At 40.2% G+C, this 26,253-nt stretch overlaps 1 protein-coding gene across 1 annotated transcript in view; it reads left to right on the top strand.

Moving 5' to 3' along the window:
- The first annotated feature begins 362 nt into the window (after window positions 1–362).
- The window catches only part of FBXO28 (F-box protein 28), a 36,917-nt gene continuing 11,026 nt past the window's right edge, over window positions 363–26,253 (top strand). Inside the window, exons 1-3 of the mRNA XM_049868159.1 lie at window positions 363–656; window positions 14,541–14,650; window positions 18,059–18,197. Coding sequence (XP_049724116.1) covers window positions 390–656; window positions 14,541–14,650; window positions 18,059–18,197 — 516 coding nt within the window. The 5' untranslated portion in view covers window positions 363–389. The remainder of the gene's footprint in view (window positions 657–14,540; window positions 14,651–18,058; window positions 18,198–26,253) is intronic.

Here is a 26,253-nt window from a genome sequence, read left to right on the forward strand (position 1 = left end):
GCATCCATCTGACATCAGCAATGATATCACTTAATAGCAACATTATTTTTATTTTCCTTTGTCAGGAAGCTCTTCTAGAAAACTGCACTGCGTGGAGTTAATTTCAATAGACAGGTTCCCCTTGCCCTCTTGCCCTCAAGTGGTTTCCAATCTTAGATAAAAAGTCCTAAAAAGATCATCTTTCCAGGGGTTCGCATGACCTTCACCTACCTACACTTGAACAAACAGCAGTTTGTGTGTGTCCCTCGGCCGGTCACCTCAGAGGCTCCTCCCCCTCCTCCAGGTGTCTCCTCCCAGACGGCAGCCAGAGCAGGAGGAGGAGGAGGAAGTGACGCACAGGAAGTGTCCCTGTTCCCCTTGCAGTGGGGGGAAGGAATCAAACCCCCAAGATGGCGGCGGCGTCGGAGGAGCGGATGGCTGAGGAAGGAGGCGGCGGCCACGGCGACGGCGGCTCCTCTTCGGCCGCCGGCTCTGCCCAGCGACAGCCCCCACCACCCCCGCCGCCGCCCTCGCAGCCGGGGTCCCAGGCGCCCCCGGCCCCGGCGCTTGCTCCGGACCAGCTGCCTCAAAACAACACGCTGGTGGCGCTGCCCATCGTAGCCATCGAGAACATCCTCAGCTTTATGTCCTACGACGAAATTAGCCAGCTCCGCCTGGTGAGGCCCCCCCCGCCGTGGGGCCCCCGCCGCCCTTTCCCCTGCCCGAGGTCTGGGGAGGGGAGGAGAGGGCAGCGCGTACCCCCGTACCCCGGGGACGGAGCCCCCGCCAAGCCCAGCGGACGCCAGAGCTCTGAGCGCGCCCTGCCTCCCCAGGCTCGCCCGCCGTGTCCGTCAGTGGGAGTGGGCTTCAGCCCGAGGCCGCCTTTCCTCCCGGGCTGGGGCGACCATCGGGGCGAACTTTGCTTGGGCGAGTAAGGCTCCGTGCACCCCGCCCGGAAGCGGGGCGCGGGCGGGGAGGTAGCGGGAGTCGGATTTCCACCTTCCGCGCAGCCGGACCGTGGAAACCCGAGGGGTCTCCTCGCCTGCCTTTTGTATCCGACCCTCCAGCTCCCGGCCGGGGTCGGGGGAGAAAACTCAGAAGTGGGGAAACTAGCCCAGCCACGCTTGGTTTGTATTGCAAGAATAACGTATTCATTGTTCCCCCAACCACCCAAGTTTCCTTGTCGGAGAGGGTAAAGCAGGGTTGGTCAGTTCTCCCCAAAGCAGGTAGAGGTTCCCAGGAACTTGGACGCGTTGGCGTTAGCCTTGAACCCAGCGCTCCATTGACCAGTAAGTAGAGCCCTGGGAAATGACCGTTCCGGCTTCGCCTCCTCCTGACACTTCATCCGTAGTGAAGCAACTTGGCCCTTGACAGGTCTGCCTGTTTGTTTTCTCCTCTTGCAATTCATTTTCTAACTAGTGATGTACGTACACCCTCCAGCTTTAGGTTTTATCTCTTAAAATCATGGTAGTTCGGTCCATGATCTTTATAAATAATGAATTTGTTATTGGGATTTTACTTCTCTCCAGAGGTTTGACTGCAGGTTTGATAAATGTGTTAGTTCCATCAGATATTTTGCTTCCTTTCAGTGACTTTAAGTGGCTGAGGAGATTGAAGGAGGTGGACATTTTGAAGTGATTGCAAACCGATTCTGTGGTCGGGATTGTTTTTAAGAGGACAAAGACCTGTATCTATCCGAGTGCTGGGTAGCAGTTTCTTTTTAATAAACATACCATATTTTAGGCTTACACTTCCACTTTAAAATCGATTTTTAATTGCATTTTTAAAAGGAAATCATGCCTATTTTTTAAAAAGAAAGCTGATAAATATTAATTCAAACTGATGGCCAGTTTCTTCTAGTCAGCACAGCAGTTGAACCATGCCAGTCTGCAGGATGGAGAATTCTTCTGTTGAAAGTGATATTTCAAAATTGATTGTCCCTGAGATCCCAAAACATTTCGTGCTAGAATTTCACGGAGAATTTTAAATACTCCTTGCAATTTTCCCAGTGAATGGTCTTTCGTCAAGTTTCACGGTCTGCATTCACGGTGTCTGGAAATTGGTTATAACATTTGATTGAATGGAGGCATTCAGCCAGACAATGGCTTTGTAAAGCTTGGAATGTCCACAGTTTTATAAGTGTTGAGGAAAACTGTGGTTTCTTGTTTGTTAGCCATTTTACTTTAAAAAATTAAAAAACGTTTTTAAAGGGGGGAATACCACCCTATCCTAGGGAACAGTTAAAAACACGTCCCATAATTTATTAATAAACGACATCTCTTTCAAGTGAAATATTCAGCTGTATTCTTAATTTCAAGCAATCATCTATCTTGTCTTTTAAGGGTACCGATTCGTAATTTCAAACAAAGATTTTTTGTAAGGAATTCCTTCTTTACCACCCCCCTCAGGAAAAAATTCTGCAGCCAATTTTATGTCTGCAAAGACGGTTATTCATCTCCTTTAGTAACGAAGATGTATTCTTTTATTCCTTTTTTTGCTTAAGGTTAACAGGTAATTCATACATAGTTTATCTTTTGTGGGAATTTGGAAATGTCTTTGGTTGTAGATTAATTGATCTGGTGTCAGAAGGTGCAATTCAGGTAACATTAAAAGGAAGATGTCCTTTCTTACCACTAGATGTCAGCATTAATCTAATAATGATCTTTATAAAACTGGCAAATCTAGAGGCAATGTCTGGTAGATGCTTTACATGCATTTCCAATTCAAGTGGCTGTTTATACCTAAAGAGTTGTTTGCCCCCCAAAAAATAAGGAACTTTATCTGGTATAAAAATGTCTTCCTTTTGTTAGAAGACTGTTTTTTGAGTGGAATTACAAAAAGGCATGATATATTTGGACGGGAAACCCTGGTGGTGTAGTGGTTAAGTGCAACAGCTGCTAACCAAAAGGTCGGCAGTTCAAATCTACTAGATGCTCTTTGGAAACTCTCTGGGGTAGTTCTACTCTGTCCTATAAGGTCACTGTGAGTCAGAATCGACTGGACAGCAGTGGGTTTGGGTTTTTTTTGGTTTTATACTTGGAAGGGAATGATTTTAAAACCAGGATTTTCATAAAGCTAAATGTCAGTTATTCGGTGTCTGATGAGTTAGTTTATGTATTGTCCAGGGTTTTTTTGTCCTTTCCAGTTTACTTGCCTTATTAGAACCTCAGTCATAACTATGGTTAGCTCCTAAGATAGAAGATAAGTACACAAATGCGTGTCCTTATTACTCTCTATTTTCTTTAAAATATTTCCTTTTAACCGCTAAATGGAATTTTTGAATTATTTGTCAGTTTAATTGATGATACTTTCTGCTTCCTCTTACCATGAATAATTGAAATTTGACTTTCCAGTCCAGTAATTTCCAAGGGACTCTCTGAATTCCTTATGAAATTGGATTTTTTTTTCCTGCCATGGACCATGGCTCTAAAAATGTACCCAGAACCTGGAAATCCTGGTTACACTCAGAGATAGTTCTTAAATAATTAACTCCCGCAATGTATTCAGAATTATTTGGCTGAGCTTGCCTTTTGAAATGACAGAACATGTACCTTGAGTTGTTTTTCCAGTAAAACTGAGAAGTTCGTGCTGATGCAGCATTAGCGTGTCACCCAGGCCCCCTTGACCGGCACGCGAGAAACTTTGAAACAAGTGGCAAAGGTTAAGAAGTGAGGTCCTACCGTAGTTATAGAGCAGATCTAAAGCTAACTTTGAACCTACAGCTCTGGCTCCGGAGCACAATGTTCTCACCCACTGAAAGATAAGTTTGAAAGGCTTTTGAAAAGATATTTTAGAGAGAGCCTCCCACAGTGCTTTCCTTTGTGATTCACATGGAGCTCCTATTATTCATTACATGGAATCGTATTCGTGGTTCAGGATATGAATGTGACCAAAAGTAAATTCAGAATTCTTGCTAATATATCACCTGGAAAGAAATTTATAGTTTCTTTCACATCTTTCCTTGACTTAATGTTAGAAAATTTCAGCTGTAGAAAGGGTTGATTGGTAGGAAATATGAAGGAAGATGAGGAGCCATTACTTTTTTTTTTTTTAAGCAGGCTAGCCATCTTCTTCCTCTTTTTTTTTTTTTTTTTTTCTTCTTACTTTAACAAAGAGAAATTTATATTCTCACAGTCTAGTAGGCTAGAAGTCCAATTCAGGGCATCAGCTCCGGGGAAGGCTTTCTTTCTCTGTGGGCTCTGGAGAATGGTCCTTGCCACCAATCTTCCCCTGGACTAGGAGCTTCTCTGCGCAAGAACCCTGGGTCCAAAGGGTGCACTGTGCTCCTGGTGTTGCTTTCTTGGTGGTATGAGGTCCCCCCATCTTTCGCTTTTTACCAACAGTTGTCAAAGTTTTCATCTCAGGGCCCCTTTACGCTCCAAAAAATTATTGAGGACCCTAAGAGCTAACCTTGGAAAATACAAGAATACATATACATATAGTGGAATCACTAGCTGTCAGAGCAATAATGTCAGCACGTGTTGTGTTGCCTCTGGAAAACTTGCTATATACTTAAGAGAGGATGAAAGTGAACAAGGCAAATAACATCTTAGAGTTATAAAAATAGTCTGGCCTCACAGATAGCCCTCCACCCCAAAAGGTCTTGGAAACTCCAGGGATCCTCAGACCACAGTTGGAGACCCATTGCTCTATATTGCTGTATTACAGGCCGTACACACTCTGTATTGCTGATTTTTATTTTGAGTTTTTTCCCCCACCATCATTTCTTCAGGCCCCTGATTTTATTAACAGGTACTTAAGTAGAGGAAGGAAATTTTATCCTGTGAACAGTCCATTCTCCTGTTAATTCTGGTCTCACAAAGTGGAAGATGAGTTTTATTAATACCATCTGCACACCACTTTCCTTGAGCACACTTAAATGCACCAGGATAACAAACGTAAAGGTAATAAATGTGAGAGTGTCGAGGTTAATCGGGAGGGTTGAATCAGAGAAAGCTTTCTGAAGACAGTGAGTTTTTATACATTTAGCAAAAGCAGAAGAACATGCTGAGCAGAAAAAAATAGCATATAAACCGATGACATAATTGGAAAAGGGTGACTTAGTGGGATTGCGATGAGTTTGAATTTGGTTGTGGGAAATTTTAGAGGTCCTAGATTAGTGGTGGGTCTCCTCCCTCACCCCAGCTTTTTTAATTTCAAAACCATTTACCATTTGCCATCGAGTTGATTCTCACTCATGGTGACCCCACGTGTGTCACAGTAGAACTGTGTTCTAAATGCTTGTCAGTGGCCAATTTTTCGGCAGTAGATTGCTAGGCCTTTCTCCCAGGGTCCCTCTGAGTGAACTCAAACCTACAGTCTTTTAATCAGCAGCCAAGTATGTTAACTGTTTGCACCACCTCGATAGTCCTTTTACTTCAAAGACCAGACAATTTTAAGAAACCATTTTTGAGAACCTCCAGAATTGACAACTTTTGGTAGAGAGGGCAGGGGGCAAGTTGTTGTGGTTCTGTGCTGTCCAGTTAATTCTGATTCATTGACCCTATAGGACAGAGTAGAACTGTCCAGTAGGGTTTCCTAGGTTGTAATCTTTACAGGAGCACATTGCCAGGTCTTTTCTCCCATGGCATGGCTGGTGACTTCTAACTACCAACCTTTTGGTCACCAGCTGAGCGCTTAACCGTTACACCACCAGGGCTCCTTAGGGGAGCAAGTAAGGGCATTAAACAAAACAAACCTCCATTTCCTATCATAATTATTTCACAAGAGACCAAGTATAAATCCTTGTATGCCCTAGTAAAACTGAGTGGTGTAAATTCTTACAATATTGAAGAATGTACAACATAAACTGGCCTGTGCATATAAAATCCACAGAGAGGAGCAAAAGATAACCTTTGATAGAGATTACTCCCAACCACCTACTTCCCGAATCCTGCACTTAAGATTGGTTGAAAGAAACATCAGTCTATTTAATTTTCCAAACTTCTCAGGCCTCTCCAAGTACATTCTTTTTTCTCTACAGCCTCTCCTTTGTTTCCCTCTTCTAGAAAATACCTGTACCTTCAAGACACACCTCACGTGTTAGTACCTTAAGTAAAGCCTTTTTTGTTATTTTTCTCTCAACTTTATTCAGTATTTATAAGTTTCCATTGTATCATTATTGAACGTATGCATTATATTGGAATTATTGTTGGAAGGGCCTCTTTTTCCACTATTTTAGTTTCTTCCATGGTGGGGACATATCCCATCGACATGAATCCCAAAGGCCTTACACAGTCTGTGATATAGAATATTGCTGTTGTGGGGTGCCATCGAGTCACTTCTGACTCATTGCAACCCCATGTGACAGAGCAGAACTGCTCCATAGAGTTTTCTAGGCTGAGATCTTTGTGGAAGTAGATCTCCAGGTCTTTCTCCCATGGAACCTCCAGGTGGGTTCGAACTGCCAACTTCTAGTTAGCAGCAGAACGCTTAAGTTCTCAGTATTTGGTGAATAAATGAAATAGTTCATAAAATATTTCATTACTCTAAGTAAACAATAAAAAGCATATGTCATTGTGAAATAAGTGTTTTCTATATAAAGTCGATAGTGCTGCAAATGTACCTGCTTAATATTTACTTCTAACACAGATTAGAAAATAAAGAAAATGGTTAAGTTTTTAGTTTCACCCTAGAAAATCTTAGCAAAAATTTACAAGACTATATTAAGAAGCCCAGTGGCTAAAGAAAAGTAAACTCTTAGTAGAATGAAGACTGATGAGGTGGTCTGAAGTTGAAAACCAAAATCAAACTTGTTGCTGTCGAGTGGATTCTGACTCATAACGACCCATGTGTTCCGGAGTAGAACTGCTCAGTAGGATTTTCTTGGCTGTAATCTTTATGGAAGCAGATTGCCAGGGCTTTCTTCTGCAGTACTGCTCAGTGGGTCTGAAACACCAACCTTTAGGTTAAGAGTGGAGCGCAAACCATCTGCGCCACCTCTGGACCTTAAACCAGTTGCCGTTGAGTTGATTCTGACTCATGGAGACCCCCTGTGTTTCAGAGTAGAACTGTGCTGTATGCGGGTCTTGATGTCTATGACTTTTGGAAGGAGATCGCCAGGCCTTTCTTCCGAGGCACCTCTGGGTGGATTTGAATCACCAGCCTTTCAGTTAATAGCTGAACGCTTGACCATTTGCACCACCCAGGGACTTTTTTTGGTCTGAAGTTAGTATATAATTAATAAGAATAGCCACATCCAATGGCGCCTCAAGCCTGCTTCATCACGATCAGTGCTCGGTTCCTATACTGACAAGAACGGTGATGGTACAGATGACAACTGAGACTCATCAGGAAGGCTTTTCTTTTTGGCTTTTAGGGTGCTTTTGAGGAGCCCAGGGAGCAGACTTGTCTTCTTCATTTTTTTGCTCAGGCTGATAATAAAATTAATTTGCATTTCCTTTCCAAGTAAATCTCTCGGGAAGGGTACCCAGAGAAAGCTGGCTAGAATTTAAAATTGTTTGTAATTCTACCTGCAGATAATTGAGAATCAACTGTATAGCCATACAAATATGAACTTAAGAAATCAACACCAGGGCAAGAGAATTTTTTTGTAAAAATTAGAATATTCTTAGGAAAGAGGTGGCGGATTGTAGCTATAGTTTTATATGTGAGGGAAATTAACACGAGTTCAGTGAAAAAGCAGAAAGGGCAAGAGAAGAGCCAGAATGGTTGAGGCCCGTTCCTTGTTCATTTTTTAGATGATTTTCTCACCAGTTGTTAACTTTTTGCCACACTTCTTTATCTGTCTGTTTCCTGCACACATAATATTTATTTTACTGATCATCTGAAAATCCTATGCAGATATAATGACATCTCACCCCTAAATACTTCCCTTACGTCATCAGAATATCATCAGATGACCATAATATCACTTCTGAGGGATTTAATACTGATACAATCCATATTTAGATTCTCAGTTGTCTCCAAAACATCTGTTTTTAACTTTTTGCGGGGGGAAGTCCTAGATCTAATACAAGGTCATAAACTGCATTTGGTCTCTTTTAATCTAGAACATTCCCACTACCTTTTTCATCCTTTTATGCCATCAACTTTTTGAAGATTCCAGACTTGTCTGGTTGTTTCCTCATGATTCGCTTCAGGTTTTTGAATGCTTTGGGAGAATTACAGGAAGATCTTGGTTCAGCTCCATCTCTTATAAATTTTAGCAGTGTAGTGAGAATCCCTGTAGCTGTCCTTAAAATCCCATATCGCCTCAAGAATCCTACTTTCTAGACTGGTGCCAGCAGTATCTGTAGCAGCAGAGACTAATCAGTTGAGAATAATTAGGACAATTATTTTAATCTGTGTAGCTGCATGCACCAAGTGAAAAAAAAAAGGTGTAAGTTAGAAGACCTGGATTCTTAATTTCGCTCTTGCCATTGAATAGCTGAATGACCTTGGGTGAAATCCCGTAACTTCTTTAGCTCTGAGGTTTCTTACTGTAAGACGGAAGGATAGATTCTGGTGTGTTTACATTCCGTTCAGTTCAGGGGTTTGATAAGCAGCTTAGTCTTTGATAATAACTTCCGATTATATGGAGAACATGAAATGTTCATTCATTTAAGAACTGTAGCGTACCAAATGAATACATTAAAAAAATTGGGTACTGCTACAATATTTCCTTGATTCTAAGATACAAATATTACCATATTTTAACATTTTTGAAGTCAGAGTGCATCTTGGTCAACATATGTGTGTATTATTGTGGCAGTGCTTCCTTTTCTTTAGAAGAGCTTTTTTTTTTTAAATTGATAGCGTATCTCGATGTCTCCACAGCATTTTAAACAGAGCCAAAGTCCAGTATACTATATCTTTCAAGGCATCTGAGAAAATAATGCTTCCAATTATGGTTGTAATACACCATCTATTCTAAGACCATTGGCTGTTGGCAATGTTAAAATATAAAAAAAATGCATCTTAGAATCAATTAAAATTGGTATTAAAGATTAAACAGAAAAATTGTGGGTTTCACAGATTTATGAACTATGTGTCTTGCTTTGTTAAGAAGGGCCGTGGTGGTATAACAAATCTAAATAGATTTCTAAACAAATACAACTGAAGAAAAAAGTTTATTACTCATTACTTAAGCTAAAAATGATAAAAAAGAGAAAGCATGGCATTTTAAATTCTGAGGTAATTGGCACAGTAACAAAACCCACGTCCATTCTCTCATACTTGAACAGCCTTTAGCCTGAGCTAAATGTCTTCCTTGTGGACTGACCTGTTCCATTAGTTCCCCTCGTTTTCATATCGTGTACATTTTTCCTAATCCCTCCAGGCACTGATAGCCTTTGACATCGTCATCATCTTCGTGGATTAGGCACCAAAACTTTATTTTACTGTCTTGGGTAAATTGCAAAATTGTTCAGATTTTTATCTTGCTTTAATAACTGAGGAAAGAAAATACCTTCCCTTGAAAAGTCTTGGGAAATTACTAAAATCGCCCTAGATATAGAGCTGCGCTTTAAATGAGATAATTTTGCCTTCCAGGTTAGCATGCATGTCAGCAATTCTCATTAAACTGCTTGCCTGGGGAAAAATTAGTACATTTCTGTCTTCCAGAGGTCACTTTGCTTCTTTCTGAATCCTTAACAAAAGATGCGTGTGTGTCCTTGTGTTTGTGGTCAGTCAGCCAGTGCTTATGGAACATTCTGGAAAGGAGGAGTGCTGCCTTCAATACCGTTCTGCTATTACAATATTGATTTCTGAAAATCTTCTTCAGTTTGGCTTTTGTGGTGCTATTTTTCTGTCTTTGTGACCTCCTACTTTCTTTTTTTTTTTTTTTTTTTTACCAACTTTGAACTCTTAAATGTGAGTTGATGCACTGTTTATAAGCCTTTATTTTCGTATCTTCATTTAGGGTTCATCTACAGTGACTTCAGCTATCTCCCTGTGAAGATTTCAGAACCATATCTTTAGTACTAATGTTTAGAGAAAATGACCAATCAGCTGTCCTAAAACCAAGTCTTTCCAAAAATTAAGTGGTCGTTTAAAAGTAATTTCTCTTTACCACCTGATTCCCCCTGCTCAAAACATGGAAGTTTTTGCCCCACTCATCTTTGCCCACACATTCAGTCTATCTACAGAAGTAGTTCGCTTACTGATGGTTTGTTTATTCCAGACTTTGTACCTCTCATTTAGGAGTCCCTGCCCTCCCTCCTTTCGAAGCCTGATTCAAATCTTGTATCATGTGAATGAAGTCTTACCTGGTTTGACCGTATCTGGTTATTTATTCAGGTCCCTGGTTTTTTTCTGGGTGGTACAGATTGTTTGCTCACCTACAAACCTAAAGGCTAGTGGTTCAAGCCCACCTATCAGCACCTTGGAAGAAAGGCCTGACAATCCACTTCCATACAGCCAAGAAAACCCTATGGAGCAGTTCTACTCCGTAACATATGGAGTCACCGTGAGTCGGAAACGACTCACAGCGATGGCTTTGAGGTGTTTTTTGGTGGTGGTTGTTTATTCATAGTCTCATCTCCAGTCAGTACTTGTATCTAGTCATTACTCGATATTCATTTGAGTTTCTAGATTATTAAAAGATATCTAAATCCTAGCAGTCAGCTAGATTCAGCACAGTAAAATGCTAGTATAATAATTTTAGACAGTACCGTGGACGTTATTGACAGTAATATTCAACCATAATTTTTTTCTGCCAAAAAATTTCCATTGTCTCAGAAATTGTCAGTGAGGTTGTGGAGTCTACAAAGACAGAAAGCGTCTTTCTGTAAGATTCTGTAAGAGGGATGGTGCCTCAGGGTTTTTTTTTTTTTTTTCCTTAATTAGCAATATATACCAATTAAAAAAAGCCAAAGCCAAACCCATTGTCATCGAGTCAATTCTAACTCATAGAGACCCCATAGGGCACAGTAAAACTGCCCCATAGGGTTCCCAAGGAGTGCCTGGCGGATTCGAACTGCAAGCCTGTTGATTAACAGCCAAGCTCTTAACCACTACGCCACCAGGGCTCCAGATAACTTAAAACATCAAATAATTTTAACAGCAACAAAAATATAGTTTTTATAACCCCAAACTCTTATTCCCCAGAGGCACCCACTTTCAAATCTTTTCGCTGTTTTTTCTTCTGTTTTTATTATCTGTTGAGTTTCCACTATGAAAGATGAGAATTTAGTCTTCCTTCAGTCTGCTCCACCCTCATCACACACACGCGCACACACACAGACACTTTTCCTTCCTCCAATAATGCACTAGGAGTTTATTGTTTCCTCACATGGGCTTAAATACTGGTGTTTTCTGGCAATGTGGTTATTCAGCATTGGGCCACGACTCTCGAAATGTGGTCTGGGGATGCCAGGGGGGTTCCTCAGACCCCTCAGGGGGTTCATGTGATCTACAATATTTTCATTACAATACTAAGATGTTTTGGCCTTTTAGCTCTCATTTTTCACAAGAGGAGTTTTCTAGAGGCTATGTGACACATGATGACATCATACTGAGAGCTAATGGAATGTATGTGTATTCTTGTTTTCTAGAATTTTCTAATAATGACAACACATTGAATGCAGAAGCAGGTATTAGAATTCAGCTGTCTTCTATTAAAGCTACACATCAAAGAGGCTTGCAAAAATGTAAAATAATGCCACTTGCTAATTGTTTTGGAAAAGAGGTATTTTTCATTTTAAAAAGCTATTTATGTTAGGATATATTGGGTTTGTTATTATATTTTTTGCAGTAGACACTGAACAGATGTGGATGACTGATTTAGTTAAAAAATAGTACCCACCACATTTTAAAATATCACTTCATAGAAGATACTCTAAGTATCAATACTTAAGATTTATTATATTTTTATTTATTTTGCCTTAATATCTTCAATTTGATATGCTTTGGTTTAAGAAGTATCTGGTATTTAGTATTGTAATATTAAAACCTTCATTAGTTTTAATCCACTTTGCCAGAATTTTTGTCACTGTGTTCTCAGGAGAAGGCAAACTTATATCAGGAGTTTCATCAGTATTTCATTTCCGCAGATATTTGTCAAGCATTTGTGCTTGGGTGCTAAGAGAGAAAGAAACGTAAGATAGTCCTTGCCTCATTGACTTGGCCTTCATATAGATTAATCTCGGTGTTTTGCACTTTCAGCATCCGCACCTCCACACAGTGAAAATTTGTGTTCAGCTTCATGACTGAGTCACTGCAAAATTCTCAGGGATCAAGAAAAACAGATTTTGTGCACTAGATTTAACTAAGACCAGAAAGAAACTGGAATATAGTATACTGAGCAAAGTTTTCAAATAAATGTTATTTAAACAGAGAGTGCATTTAGCATAATTTTTATGTAGCACTTTTAAATTAAGTGATTTAGCGTGTATTGTTTTATTTAATCCTGGTGATATCCCTATGAGTTAGATCTTATCTGCATTTTACAGATGGCTGGCTAGGGCTTCCAGTTAGTAGCTGTCTTGCTCCAGAATGCGTATAGGATAGACTCAGATTTAGGTGTTCTGACTTCTTATCCTGTGTCTTTACAACAACCCTGCCTAAGGATTCAGAGGAGTTGAGGACCTGCTATACATTCCGATCTTCTGGAGGGTGACAGCACCTAGTTTAGGGCCTTGGCTACCATAAACCCACCATGGCTAACCCAAATCACTAGAAGAAAGAAAAAAATAAGGATTGTCATTCTGATGTATTGGTGATACAGAGTTTCGCTTCCAGTTTGAATATGCATTTTTGCCTAAAAAAGAATTTTTTTTTTAATCGTGCTTTAGGTGAAAGCTTACAGCTCGAGTTAATTTCTCATAAAAAAATTTTATATACATATTGTTGTGTGGCCCTAGTTGTAATCCCTATAATGTGACAGCATGCTTCCCCTTTCTACTTCAGGTTTCCTGTGTCCATTCAACCAGCTCCTTACCCCTTTCTGCCTTCTCATCCCACCTCCAGACAGGAGCTGCCCAGCTAGTGTCGTGTATCTACTTCAAGTAAGAGGGACACTCTTCACGAGTATTATGTTCTGTAGTCCAGTCTATCTTTGTCTGAAGAGTTGGCCTCAGGAATGGTTTTAGTTCTGGGTTAGCAGCGTCCAGGGCCGTGTCTTCTGGGTTCCTCCAGTCTCAGCCAGCCTCAGGAATGGTTTTAGTTCTGGGTTACCAGCGTCCAGGGCCGTGTCTTCTGGGTTCCTCCAGTCTCAGCCAGACCACTAAGTCTGGTCTTGTTACGTGACTCTGAGCTCTGCAGCAGACATTTCTCCTGCTCCATCAGGGGCTCTGGTGTGTTCCTCGTCAGGAAGGTCGGAGGTGGTAGCCGGGCACCATCTAGTTCTGGTCTCAGGCTGATGGAGCCTCTGGTTTATGTGGCTCTTCTGTCTCTTGGGCTAATATTTTCCTTGTGTCTTTTGTGTTTTTCATTCTTCTTTGCTCCAGATGGGTTGAGACCAATTGATGCATCTTAGATGGTCACTTGCTAGCTTTTAAGACCCCAGACCCCACTCACCAAAGTGGGATGCAGAACATTTTCTTAATAAACTTTGTTATGCCAGTTGACCTAGATGTCCCCTGAAACCATGGTCATCAGACCCCTGCCCCTGTTCTCTGTCCCTCGAAGTGTTTGGTTGTATTCAGGAAACTTCTTAGCTTTTGGTTTTGCCCAGTTGTGCTGACTTCCCCTGTATTGTGTGTAGTCCTTACTTTCCCAAGATAATTCTTGTTGTCTATCTAGTTAGTGAATTCCCATCTCCCTCCCTCCCCTGCATCCTCCTAACCATCCATAAATGTTTTCTTCTGTGTTTAAACCTTCTGTCAAGTTCTTACAACAGTGGTCTCATACAATATTTGTCCTTTTGTGACTGACTCAGCATAATGCCTTTCAGATTCATCCATATTGTGAGATGTTTCACATATTCATCATTGTTCTTTATCGTTGCACAGTATTCCATTGCGTGTATATACCATAATTTGTTTATCTGTTGATGGGCACCTTGGTTGTTTCCATCTTTTTGCTATTGTGAACAGTGCTTTAGTGAACATGGGTGCACATATATTTATTTGTGTGACGGCTCTTATTTCTCTAGGATATATTCCAAGGAGTAGGATTGCTGGATTGTATGGTCTGCTATTTCTAACTTTTTAAGGAATCACCAAATCAATTTCCAAAGTGGTTGTACCATTTTATATTCCCACCAGCTGTGTGTAAGTGTTCCAGTCTCTCCACAACCTCTGTAACATTTATTATTTTGTATTTTTTGGATTAATGCTAGCCTAAAAGGGAATTTTTGTTTCAGACTCTTAAAAACCTTTAAATATGTTCTTTTGTTGTTCTTCAGGACTGCAGTCTCTGACCATAATAGCAGGGATACATTCAGAACATTCAACAAATACTTAAAGTAAATGATGGTAACATGTGTAGGCAAAGAGTGATTTCTTAATGCAGTATTGTAAGGACTGCATTGCATGAGGGAATCACCCACACATACTGATCTAGATTCAGACAGCAAACTGGGGAATAATGCCAGCACGGAGAACCTGCAGCCATTGAGTTAATTGTCTATTATTAATTTGGTTATCAATTTTCTTATTCTTTCTTCTCTCTCTCCGTAGGTTTGTAAGAGGATGGACTTGGTCTGCCAGAGAATGTTGAATCAGGGATTTCTGAAAGTGGAGAGGTACCATAACCTATGTCAGAAACAAGTCAAAGCACAACTCCCAAGGTATGTCGTGGCTAGCAGTGGCAGTGCTTTACAGTTAGGAGTTTTGCTTGTTTCTTGATTATTTTAAATCTTAGTAAAGATTTACGTGTATGAAGTGATAACAAACCCCTTGCCATTGAGTTGATTCCATCTCATAGCAACCCTGGAGGACAGAGTAGAACTGCTCCATAGGGTTTTGAAGGCTGTAGTTTTTATGGAAGCAGACTACCACATCTCTCTCCCACAGAGGGACTGGTGGGTTCAAACCTCTAACTTGTAGTTCTCAGCCGAGCATTTAACCACTGTGCCACCAGGGCTCCCATGAGGTGAAAGCCACCTGAAAAAAAAAAAAAGCAATTTGAGCTTTGGTCTTCGTTCCTGAGAGCCAGGCCACACCTAAGGCTAATAATTGGGGGCTGACCAGACCAAGAAGGACCATGCACAGGCCCTGTCTTGACTAAGCCTCAGGAGGCATAATGTAATCTCTCATGGCCAGGTGGGGAAGCCAGCAAGAGCCTAGAGCCCTAAGGCACAGAAGAGCTCCTGGTAGGTGACAATTCACAGGAGAAGGTAATTCCTCCATGGGACATGGAAGCGCCATGCTGGGAACTGTCCCAGACCTTGCCCTACGTGTCTCTTCATTTGTATACCTTTTGGTTGTAATAAATCTGTAAGTATATGGCGTATACTCCATGAATTCTGTGAGTCATTCCAGCAAATTATCGAACCCAAAGGGGCAGTGAGAGCTAGCAGGGGCTAATGTCTGCCTATTTGGCAGTTTGAAGGACTATGTCCTTTTAACTTTTGAGCTCTGTTCCAGCTCCAGGTGGCTAGAGTCAGAGAAAGGCTACATGGACAGCTGGTCTGAAAGAAGGTGTCCTTCTAACTGTGAGCTCAGACCCAGCTCCAGGTGGCTAGAGTCAGAGAGTGTGCCACTCAGGCAGCTGGCCACAGGGATGGAGAAGTGGGAATTCTGGGGATTGGATTCACGCCGATCCTTACCACGCGTGCGACAAAGATGTGATTTGCCCACTTTGCCCCTTGGTTAGTGCAACATGTTAAGTGATTTTCAAGCTTTTATAACAAAGGGTACACAGATCACAGTAACTTCTACTCTGGTTTGTCCACTGTCAGCACTTCTATTCAGCATTGTACTAGAGGTGATAACCAGGGAAGTTAGGCAAGAAAATAAAGAAAAAGGCATCCATATTGGGAAGGAGGAAGTAAAACTATTTACAAATGACGTCATCATGCATGTAGAAGGTCCTAAGGAATCCACTGATTAATTAGTAGAGTTAATCAACAAATTCGGCAAGGATACAGAATATATAGAAATTGTATTTCTATACACTAACAATGAACAATCTGAAAAGTAAAGAAGACAAGTTCATTTACAGTAGTATCAAAAAGAATAAAATACTTAGGAGCAAATATAACAAAAGAAGTACGAGACCTGTATACTGGAAACTACAAAATGTCATTGAAAATAAATAAAGAAAAATGGAAAGACATCCCATGTTTGTGTGTGTGTCTCTCTGTGTGTGTACAGTGAAGCCTGTGAGAACCGGAACTTGACGGGACCGCCTTGTTTTTCCAGGTCTCAAGTTTTGCACCTTTGACAGGGTGCAGTCACCACTTCCTGTTGCTCCCTATTGAAAAAATATTTGAGTTTTCTTTCTCTGACAGGTTTCTGCTTTGCACAGGCTCCGGCTTTCACAGGTTTTACTATATGTATATGTGTGTGTATATGTATGTATATATAAATATGTATATGGAGCCCTAGTGGCACAGCGGTTAAGAGCTTGACTGCTAACCAAAAGGTCAGCAGTTGGAGTCCACCAGCCACTCCTTGGAAACCCTATGAGGCAGTTCTACTCTCTCCTGTAGGGTCGCTATGCGTCGGAATTGACTCAACAGCAATGGGTATGTATATGCAGAGAGAAAGACATTTACTTTAAGAGATTTGCTCACTGAGTTCTGGGGGCTGGCAAGCCTAAAATGTGGAGTTCAGGCAAAAGGCTGGAGATTCCTGCTGGCTCGTGGAGTTGTGGGGGGCTGGCAAGTCCAAAATCTGTAAGTTAGGCAGCAGGCTGGAGACTTCTGCAGGCTTGTGTCCCAAATGCCATATGTCAGGCAATAGGAAAACAAATTGGACTTCATCAAAATCCAGTTCTGTGTTTCAAAAGACACCATTAAGAAAGTGAAGAGACAGCCCACAGAATAGGAGAAAATGTTTGCAAATCACGTCTGATAAAAGACAGAAGTCTTAAACTCAACAATAAAAAGACAAATATCCAATTTAAAAATGAGCAAAGAATTTGAATAGGCATTTCTCCAAAGAAGATGTACAAATGACCGAAAAACACATGAAAGATGCCCAGCATCATTAGTTACTAGGGAAATGCTAATCAAAACCGCTGTGAGATACCACTTTACGCCCATTAGAATCTTGGCTAAAGTAAAAAAGACTAACAAAAGTTGAGGATGTGAAAAAATTAGCTCTTGTACATTGTTGGTGGGATTGTAAAATGGTGCGGCCACTTTGGAAGACAGTTTGGCAGTTCCTCAAAAAGTTAAAAGTAGAGTTACCATATGACTCAGCAGTTTCATTCCCAGGTAGATACCAAGAGAAATGTAAATACCCACACAAAATTTGTCTATGAATGTTCACAGCACATTATTCGTAACAGGCAAAAAGTAGAAATAACCGAGCTGTTCATCAGCTGGTGAATGAGTACAATGTAATGTGTCTATACAATGGAATATTACTTGGCAATAAAGTAAGAATGAAATACTGATACATGCTACAGCATGAGTGAACCTTACAACTATGCACAAAAGGCCACATACTATACGATTCCATTTATATAAAACTGTCCAGAACGGGCAAATCCGTAGAAACAGAAATTAGGTCACTGGTTGCCAGGGACTGCTAATAGGTTTCTTTTGAGGATGATGAAAATGTTCTGAAATTAGGTAGTGACGATGATTATATAACTTTGAGTAACTAAAAACACTGAAAAGTGTACTTTAAAAGGGGGAATTTTATGGTATGTGGATTATACCTCAATGAAGCTGTTTAAAAAATCTAAAGGTGCTGATTTTATGAGAAAAAAAGATAGTCTCTTGTCATACATACATCCATGTGTCTTTCATTTATCTATTTCCTCAAACTTTAATAGCCATTGGACTTGATATCGCCCCCCCGCCCCCCCCAAAACCTAGTTTTTTAAAATAAATTTTTTTCCAAATGTTTTATCAGTCCTTGGCAAGTATTTCTGGGTATAGTGATTCATTTATCATGAGACTGTGGCCCAACTGTAGGCTTTAAGTTCACACATAAAAGTTAAACTGTTTTATTAAGGCATTTTTATTGCTTAACATTTTAGTCCACAGTACTACTTTAATAGTTGCCCTTTCTTATTATAGGAGAGAGTCAGAGAGGAGAAACCATTCACTCGCTCGTCACGCAGACATCCTTGCTGCTGTTGAAACCAGACTGTCACTGTTAAATATGACTTTCATGAAGTATGTGGATTCCAATCTCTGCTGCTTCATCCCAGGAAAGGTAAAGTAGAATTACCAACTCAGAACAGCTGGATTGCACTGTGTGAACTTTTCAAATTATTATAAAGTTATAAAGTGATTTTGAAATGCCCTCTTTTCATTGTTCCTCCTCTTCTGATCTGTGAATGTGTGCTTTTCATTTCTCCTGTGTGGTTATCAGTGTAAATAGGTATCATATCTATGACCTTTATATTTATCCCTGCGATTAGGAAATAGACGGTAGAAGCCCTAACGTTCTTTAATAAGAAACTTAAGATATCATACTCAGGAAAATTTTTGAGTTTTTGCTTTGTTAAGATACCAGAGGTATAGCAGTGAACACGATAGGTACTGTCCCTTCCTACAAGATTTTTATAATTTTGGGGAGGGGAGATGGGAGAGGCAAACTGATTTTTGTTCTGTTCAAGAAATGTTTCGTAAAGACAACCTATAAGCTTTCAGATTTGGACACAATAAATAATTGCTATATTGTAATACAGTCAGTTGAGTAATAGTGTCCTTTAACATAGAAATAAGTATATTGTGGCCTATTTACTGTTATTAAGTTAATAAAGACCCAGCATTCAACACGTTACTCATATCTTTGGTGCTGCCTTGCTTCTTGTATTCAGTATAAATTTAGGTGAAATATGTCTGTCTTTTTTTTATATAGAAGGGGTGAAGATGGAAACTAAGGTCATTTTGCTACTTAGTTAATCCTGGCAAAAGAGTCCCTTAGCATGGTTGAAACTAATTAGTACCTAGTGAAATTTGAATATGTTATTTTTGTCATTTCCAGAGATAATTAATATTGGTGATACTTTGTGTTTTCTCCATTTCTGATTTTCTATAATATTTATGGGGGTGGGGGCAGTGCTGTTTCTCATAATTTAATTGAAATTTTCCTCTGTGTATCTCACTTTCCTCATATTAGCTACAGGTGCTTTTGTAAGGTGCTATAAAAGGGTGACCAGTTAGAAACTTTAAATTCTGATTGTTATGCCAAATTTTGTCCACATCTGATTTATAAGCCTTAACTCTTAAGTATTCCTGAGAAGCTCATTATCCTAATACAGGTTGCTCTCTACAGCTTTATAGTTTTCATTGCTTATCTCATTGTTAACAGTATGACTATATAAGAATTGCCTTACAGCCTTCATAACCTCAGAGACTGTAACAGTTAGTCGTTAAAGTAAACCAGTAAATATTGACACACTCGTTCGCTCTCTTTCTATGTTTATAAAAAAAAAATGTATATAGTATATATAAAATGTGATACATACAAATCATGTTAATGGAAACCAGTGTCACACTAAAGTGTCACAGACTACACAATAAAGTTTTATTGGAGCACTGTCAAGCCCATACTTTTAGGTACTCTTTGTGGCTGCTTTCACGTCACAGTGGCAGAGTTGAGTAGTTTGTAACAGCCTATATGGCTTGCAAAATCAAAAGTACTTATTAGCTAGCCTTTACAGAAAAAGTCTGTCAACCTTTGTTCTAGTTGATCAGGATCCCATGATTGGAGTGGTGATCTTTGCTGTCTGAACAAATGAAGTTAATTTCAGTTGAGTCCTGCTGTTTTTTAGAAACCGCTTGTTGACCTTCCACTTTAAATTCTAGTACCAAAATAAAAAAACAAAACTGAGATGGCAGCAGCGGAGAGCATCTTAAGTTCTCAAGATGCTGCAAGCCTTGTTTGTTGGCTCTTTGCCCTGAGCAGCTCTTTCACCTGAAGTCTTTGCCTTGCTATCGTTGTTTCATACTTACCTTTACCTAAGAGGGTAGACATCTGTTTATCCCTTTCTACTTAATAGCACCCACTTCTTCACAAAAACTCTCCTAGTTTTCTTTTTCTCCTTGTTACAAACCTGAACGTGACTGGAAATAAGCAACCAAGAAAATAGAAATGATTTTGTTTTTATAGATATGTGTCATCCTATCACACTCAATTCAGCTTGGATTATTTTGTTTCTTAAAATTGTCATCTTTATGACAATTTTATATGTGCCTAAAACAGCACTGTGTACACTGAGAATACTACTTTTTTTGTTTGTTTTTAAGTAGCTGGCAGTTTTTAACTTAAAAAAAAAAACCCAAACCATTGCCATCAAGTCATTTCTGACTCATAGCAACCCTGTAGGACAGAGTAGAACTGCCCCATAGGGTTTCCAAGGCTATAATCTTCACAGAAGCAGACTGCTACATCTTTCTCCCTTGAAGATAGTCTTAAAAATAGAAATTACTTGAAAGCATTTCTTTTACTGTGCTTGTCTCAAAATAAATATATACAGGACATAAACCTTTAAAATTAGAAAATAAGACTTGGTTTGTCTCCATATTGAATTTTTAGATCTCTTGTCCCCAAGCCATCTTACATAACTAGGAAACCATGTTTATACCCTCCAGGCAGTAATTATCACCAGTTATTTCCAGGGAAATAGTTCGACCACATCATCCTATAGTGACGAATGTCAGCATTTTTAGTCCCCCACCCTGCGTGCCTAGAGCTTCTGATCAGCTTTTTATGTGCTCCATTCTTAAGTATAAGAAGAGAATAGAGAATCACCAGACTAATAGGAAATCCAGAACAAAACAAATAGGAAAAAAAATACTTTTGAGAAAAATCATACATGGATATAAGACCAAAAAAATGACTAGTAACTTCAGAGAGATAGGAAAATATATATTCAGACACACGCCAGAACTATTTAGAAAAATTTCCATACACTTAAATTTTTTAAAGATGAAAATTTTTTTTTTAATTAAAGGGGAGTTGGAAGGGAATGTTAAAGAAATCTCAAGTAGAACAAAAAGACAAAGAAAAATGAGGGAAAAAAATAAGAATGTAGAGGATCAGTCTGTGAGGTCTAGTATTTAAATAGGAGCCCCAGAAAAAGACAGCAGAGGGTTGACTATGGAAATAAAATTGAAGAGGCTGTGAAAGGGCTCATCAGGTGTCTACATAATAAAGGAGAACAGATACCCACCAAAAACGGATCCAAAGAGACAAAGCTTTCAGAGAGGGAAAAGGAAACAGCATACAAAATGATGAGGCGTCAGAAGGACATGGGACTTCTATAAAGTGTCAGTGGGAGCCAGAAGAAGATGGAGCAGCGCCTTTAACATTCTGAGGGAAAAATATTTCCAACTTTGAATTCTGTACCTAGCCAAAATATCAGTCAAGTGTGAGGGTAGGATAAAGACATTTTCAGACATAGGCATTCTTAAAAAATATGCTTCCCATGTACATTTTCTCAGGGAGCTATTGGAACAAATGTGTTATCACAACAAGCGCATAAACTGCGTACAGAGACTGGAGATGAAGATTTAACACGAGGGAGATGGCAGGGATCCTTGGGATAGTGGAGAAAGGAGATCCCAGGAAAACACCTCTTAATCAGATACAGAGGTTAGAGCACATTAGGAGGCCCGCGGAGACAGATGTCCAAGAAGATGACATTGGTAGTATGCCTGGTGCATCTGAATATATTTAGAAGAGATTTAGATATTGGGAAAAGTTGAGGATGGGTTAGTAATAAACTAAATTCCTGCCTCAGTTCTGCCACTCGGATGTGGATGTAGTTGTGAGTTACCTTGGACTGTGAAGTCCAAAACGGGCATAGGTCCTGTGGGGGCCTTTGTGCTGCCAACCCTTAGCTGCCGTCCTTTGACTGTTTAGGTGAGAGAGAAATCTGTCTTGTTTAATCTACTGTTTAGCAAACAAAACCAAAAGCAGGACCTTGAACTGGTTGTACCCCTGCTGAGACTTTGCATTTCTACCCCCAGGTACACTGAATCAAAATTTAGTTTTCAAAAGATCCCCAGGTGATTCCTGTGTATAACTTCCTGGGAATTTGTTAGAAATGCAAAGTCTCAGCAGGGGTTCGAACTCAACTGAACCAACTCTTTTTAATGCTTGAGATTATAATAAGTTGGCAAGAAAAGAAAAGTATATGTATAGACAAATAGCTCATCTATAAATAAATGTTATATAAGCATAGTAATGTAAACACTGGATCTGGATCTAATAAAAACCATCACACAACTGTAGTGGGAGGATGGAGGGATGTGCCGTATGTGGGCGTGGAGGTAGAAGGGGAAAGAGCTGAACCCTCATCTTCCTCTGTAGGAAGTAAGTAGATGATCCCTAACACGGAAAACTCAGCAAATAGCAATACAAGCATGTAATTAGAACTATAAAGGTGAAAATTAAAAGAAAAGTCTAGAAAAGTGGTAAGTGGTTGTCTCTGGGGAGTGGGTCATGGGGGAAGAACTGGGGGATAAGCAGCTATTTTTTCATATCAAGTCTTGCAAAGCTATTGCACTCTTTGTGTACATGTATCATTTGGATAGACTAAAGATTGTCTGGGAACCTGAAGAAAATAAAGCAAATTAAACTTTTTAAAAAAACAACTGAACACATAGAATGGTACAGTAATTGATTTTTCACTGGCTGATGCAGAAGACGAACTTGATTAAGGCTTGCATTGTTTGCCAAACAGTAGATGAAACAAGATGAAGGCTCTCTCTTACCCACAGTAGGCCGAAGGCTTAAATGGTATTCACGGTATGTGCCAGTTGAAGCATACACATGATACAGTGAGCTCTGTGTGTTAGAAATGTAGTAGTTGGTCACCACATTTGGTTTGTATCATACTTTTTAAAACTTAAAAATGTTTTTGGTAATTATTATTTGATTACTTCAAGCCTGATTGGAACTCAGTGTGGCGTATTACGTGAAAGGCGTAGGAACGGCCATTAAGTGACTGACTGCCCTGCATAACACCTGTGATCTTTCTGCTAGAGCCCAGGATTCATACCATGACATTCTCGTTTTTGTTTCTGGGTTTTTTCTTTTTATTGTGGTTAAAAATTTATATAGCGAAACATTTGTGAATTCAACACTTTTTTATTTGTACAATTCAGTGACACTGGTTCCATTCATTATGTCGTACAACCATCACCACTATCCATTTCTAAACTGTTCCACCACCATTAACAGAAACTAGGTGTCCCCTAAGCTAAGACCCCTCTTCTGTCTCCCTCCCACCTCAGCCGTTAATAAACTTTGGTCTCTATACATTTGCCTGTTTCATGTAAGTAGGGTCACACAATACTTGTCCTTTTGCGACTGACTTATTTCACTCAGCATAATGCTTTTCAGCTTCACCCATGTTCTAGCATGTGTCAAGGTTCAGCCTCACCCATCTCCCAGCATGTGTCAGGGTTTAGCCTCACCCATGTCCCAACATGTATCAGGGTTCAGCCTCACCCATGTTCCAGCATGTGTCAGGGTTCAGCCTCACCCATGGTCCAGCATGTGTCAGGGTTCAGCCTCACCTGTGTTCTAGCAGGTGTCGGGGCCACATTTCTCGTTATGGCTGAGTAGTATCCCATTGCACATATGTACTACATGTTTATCCAATCATCTGTTGATGGACATTTAGGTTGTTTCCACTTTTTGGCTGTTGTGAACAGTGCACAATAAACATTGGTAGACAAGTTCCATTGGATTCTTGTTATTAAAATAATTTGCAGAAAGTGGTTAAACCTACTCAGAAAATGAAATATTTTGAAAATTGGGTAAATACTGCCTGTTGTTCATATGTGCCTCTAAAGCCATTATGGCCACGTTAACTCTGGGTGGTCCTAACATGCGGTGGGTGTCCTGTTCTTTCACCTTGTCCTCTGTTTATAACTTCTGGTCAGAGGAAAGACTATTTCATATTTTATTGAAAACACGAATTATCCTACTTGACTGAAATAATCTCTATATAGTAAGATTTAAAAATGTTACCTTTCCTAATGGAAAGATTTAAATAAATGGAAAGAGATACCTTGCTTTTACTCTATATTTAGAAAACTAAATACAATAAAGATAATAATATTCTACAAATTAGTTTATAGATGTAATTTAGTATCAGTTAGCAGTCCCTGTGGGATATTTTGATACAAAATTCATTCTGAAGAATAAAGGCTATGGAGAGGATTAATTGCATAATTTTTACATTAACCCCATAATGTTAAAAAAAAAAACTAGAATAATGCATGGTACATCATACAAACCAAACCCATTGCTACTGAGTCGATTCTGAGTCATAGCAACCCTACAGGACAGAGCAGAACTGCCCCGTAGGGTTTCCAAGGCTATATAATCCTTGTGGAAGCACACTGCCACATCTCTTCTCCCATGGAGCAGCTGGTAGGTTTGAACCACTGACCTTCCAGTTAGCAGCAAAGCACCTAGCCACTGCACCACAAGGGCTCCTTCACGGTACATCATAGTACTACTTAAATGTTGATTTCTCACATATCCATCCACATCTATTCAACCCCACTCTGTCTTTAGCAAGTGTACCCTCCTCCCAAGGAGCCCTGCTAACTGAAAGGTTGGCAGTTTGAACCCACCAGCTCCTCCACGGGAGCAAGATGTGCTAGCCTGCTTCCACAAAGATTATAGCCTTGGAAACCCTGTGGAGCAGTTTTGCTCTGTCCTCTGGGGTTGCTATAAGTCAGAATCAACTCAGTGGCAGTGGGGTCTGGTTTTCGGTTTTTTACCCTCCTCTTGCTCTAACTTATGTATTGAAATCCTTCTTCTCATTGCACGTCCTTCCGTAAAACCAAAAAACAGTTGTCCAGTCAGTTCTAACTAGTGGCAACTTCGTGTGTGTGGGAGTAGAACTGTGTTCCGTAGGGTTTTCAAGAATATGACCTTTCAGCAGCAGATCACCAGGTCTTTTTTCTGAGGCACCTCTGAGTGAATTCGAACCACCACCTTTCAGTTCGCACTTAACCATTTTCAATACCCAGGGATTCCTATGTCTTCCTTAAAAAAAAAAAACCATTTCTGTTGAGTTGATTCCAACTCATAGTGTTGAATATACCATGGATTGCCAAAAGAACGAAAAAATCTGTCTTGGAAGACATACAGCCAGAATGCTTCTTAGAAGCGAGGATGGTGAGGCTTCATCTCACATACTTTGGACACGTTATCAGGAGGGACCAGTCCTCGGAGAAGGACATCATGCTTGCTAAAGTGAGGGTCAGCGGAAAAAAAGGAAGACCGCCAAGGACATGGATTGACACAGTGGCTGCAACAACGGGCTCGAGCATAGTGACAATCGTGAGGATGGTGCAGGACAGGGCAGTGTTTCATCCTCTTGTACACGGGGTCACTGTGAGTCAGAACTCACTTGAAGTCACCTAACAGCAACAACAACGTAGTGACCCTGTAGGACAGAGTAGTCCTGCCCATAGTGTTTCCAGGGCTGTAAAGCTTAAACGAAGCACACTGCCCCATCTTTATCCTGCCAGTCTTTCCGTTAGCAGCCAAGCACCTTAACCACTGCACCACCAAGACTTCCTTAACCCATTGCCATCTATTCAGTTTGGATTCAGCAACTCTGTACAACAGAGTAGAGCTGCCCCAGGGAGCAGGTAGTGGATTCAGACTGCCGACCTGTTGGTGAGCAGCTGAGCTCTTAACATCTCTGCTTTCCCTTTTTTCATGCAACACTTGGCTTGCACGTGAAACTTACGGCAATCTGAGTTATGCTTTGCTGTTTATGAGTCTTTCACTAAGTCGTCATCTTCCAGCAAATGGGATCTGTGTCTTACTCATACTTGAGTGATTGCAACAGTCATTTCTGAACTCGCTCCAGCATGTAAGCACTATTTCAAGTGTTATGTATTTTTTAAATCTCTCTCAACAGAAATTCTGTTAACTGTCACCTTTATATTCAAAATAGAATTTGCTCTCTAAAGATAATATTCTTGTATTGAATTTAACCTTATGGCTTGGCCCTAAACAGTTACGTTTAATGTGTCAGTAGTGAATAATTTAGAATCACTTGACCCTGTTTACCCCTCACTGAATCAACATTTATTATTTGTTATGTGCCAGATACTGCTAGGTTCTCAGGACCTGACAGCGAAACTAGATACGGACTCTTCTCTCATAGAACTCACTGCAGGTGGTCCGTGACTTAAGACGGGGTTCTGTTCCAGCAGCTCTCATAAGTCAGTTCTGACATAAGTTGAATACCTCATTTTCTTTTAGTTTCCATTATTATTGC

This window comes from Elephas maximus, chromosome 24 (assembly GCF_024166365.1).
Source record: "Elephas maximus indicus isolate mEleMax1 chromosome 24, mEleMax1 primary haplotype, whole genome shotgun sequence".
NCBI lineage: Eukaryota > Metazoa > Chordata > Mammalia > Proboscidea > Elephantidae > Elephas > Elephas maximus.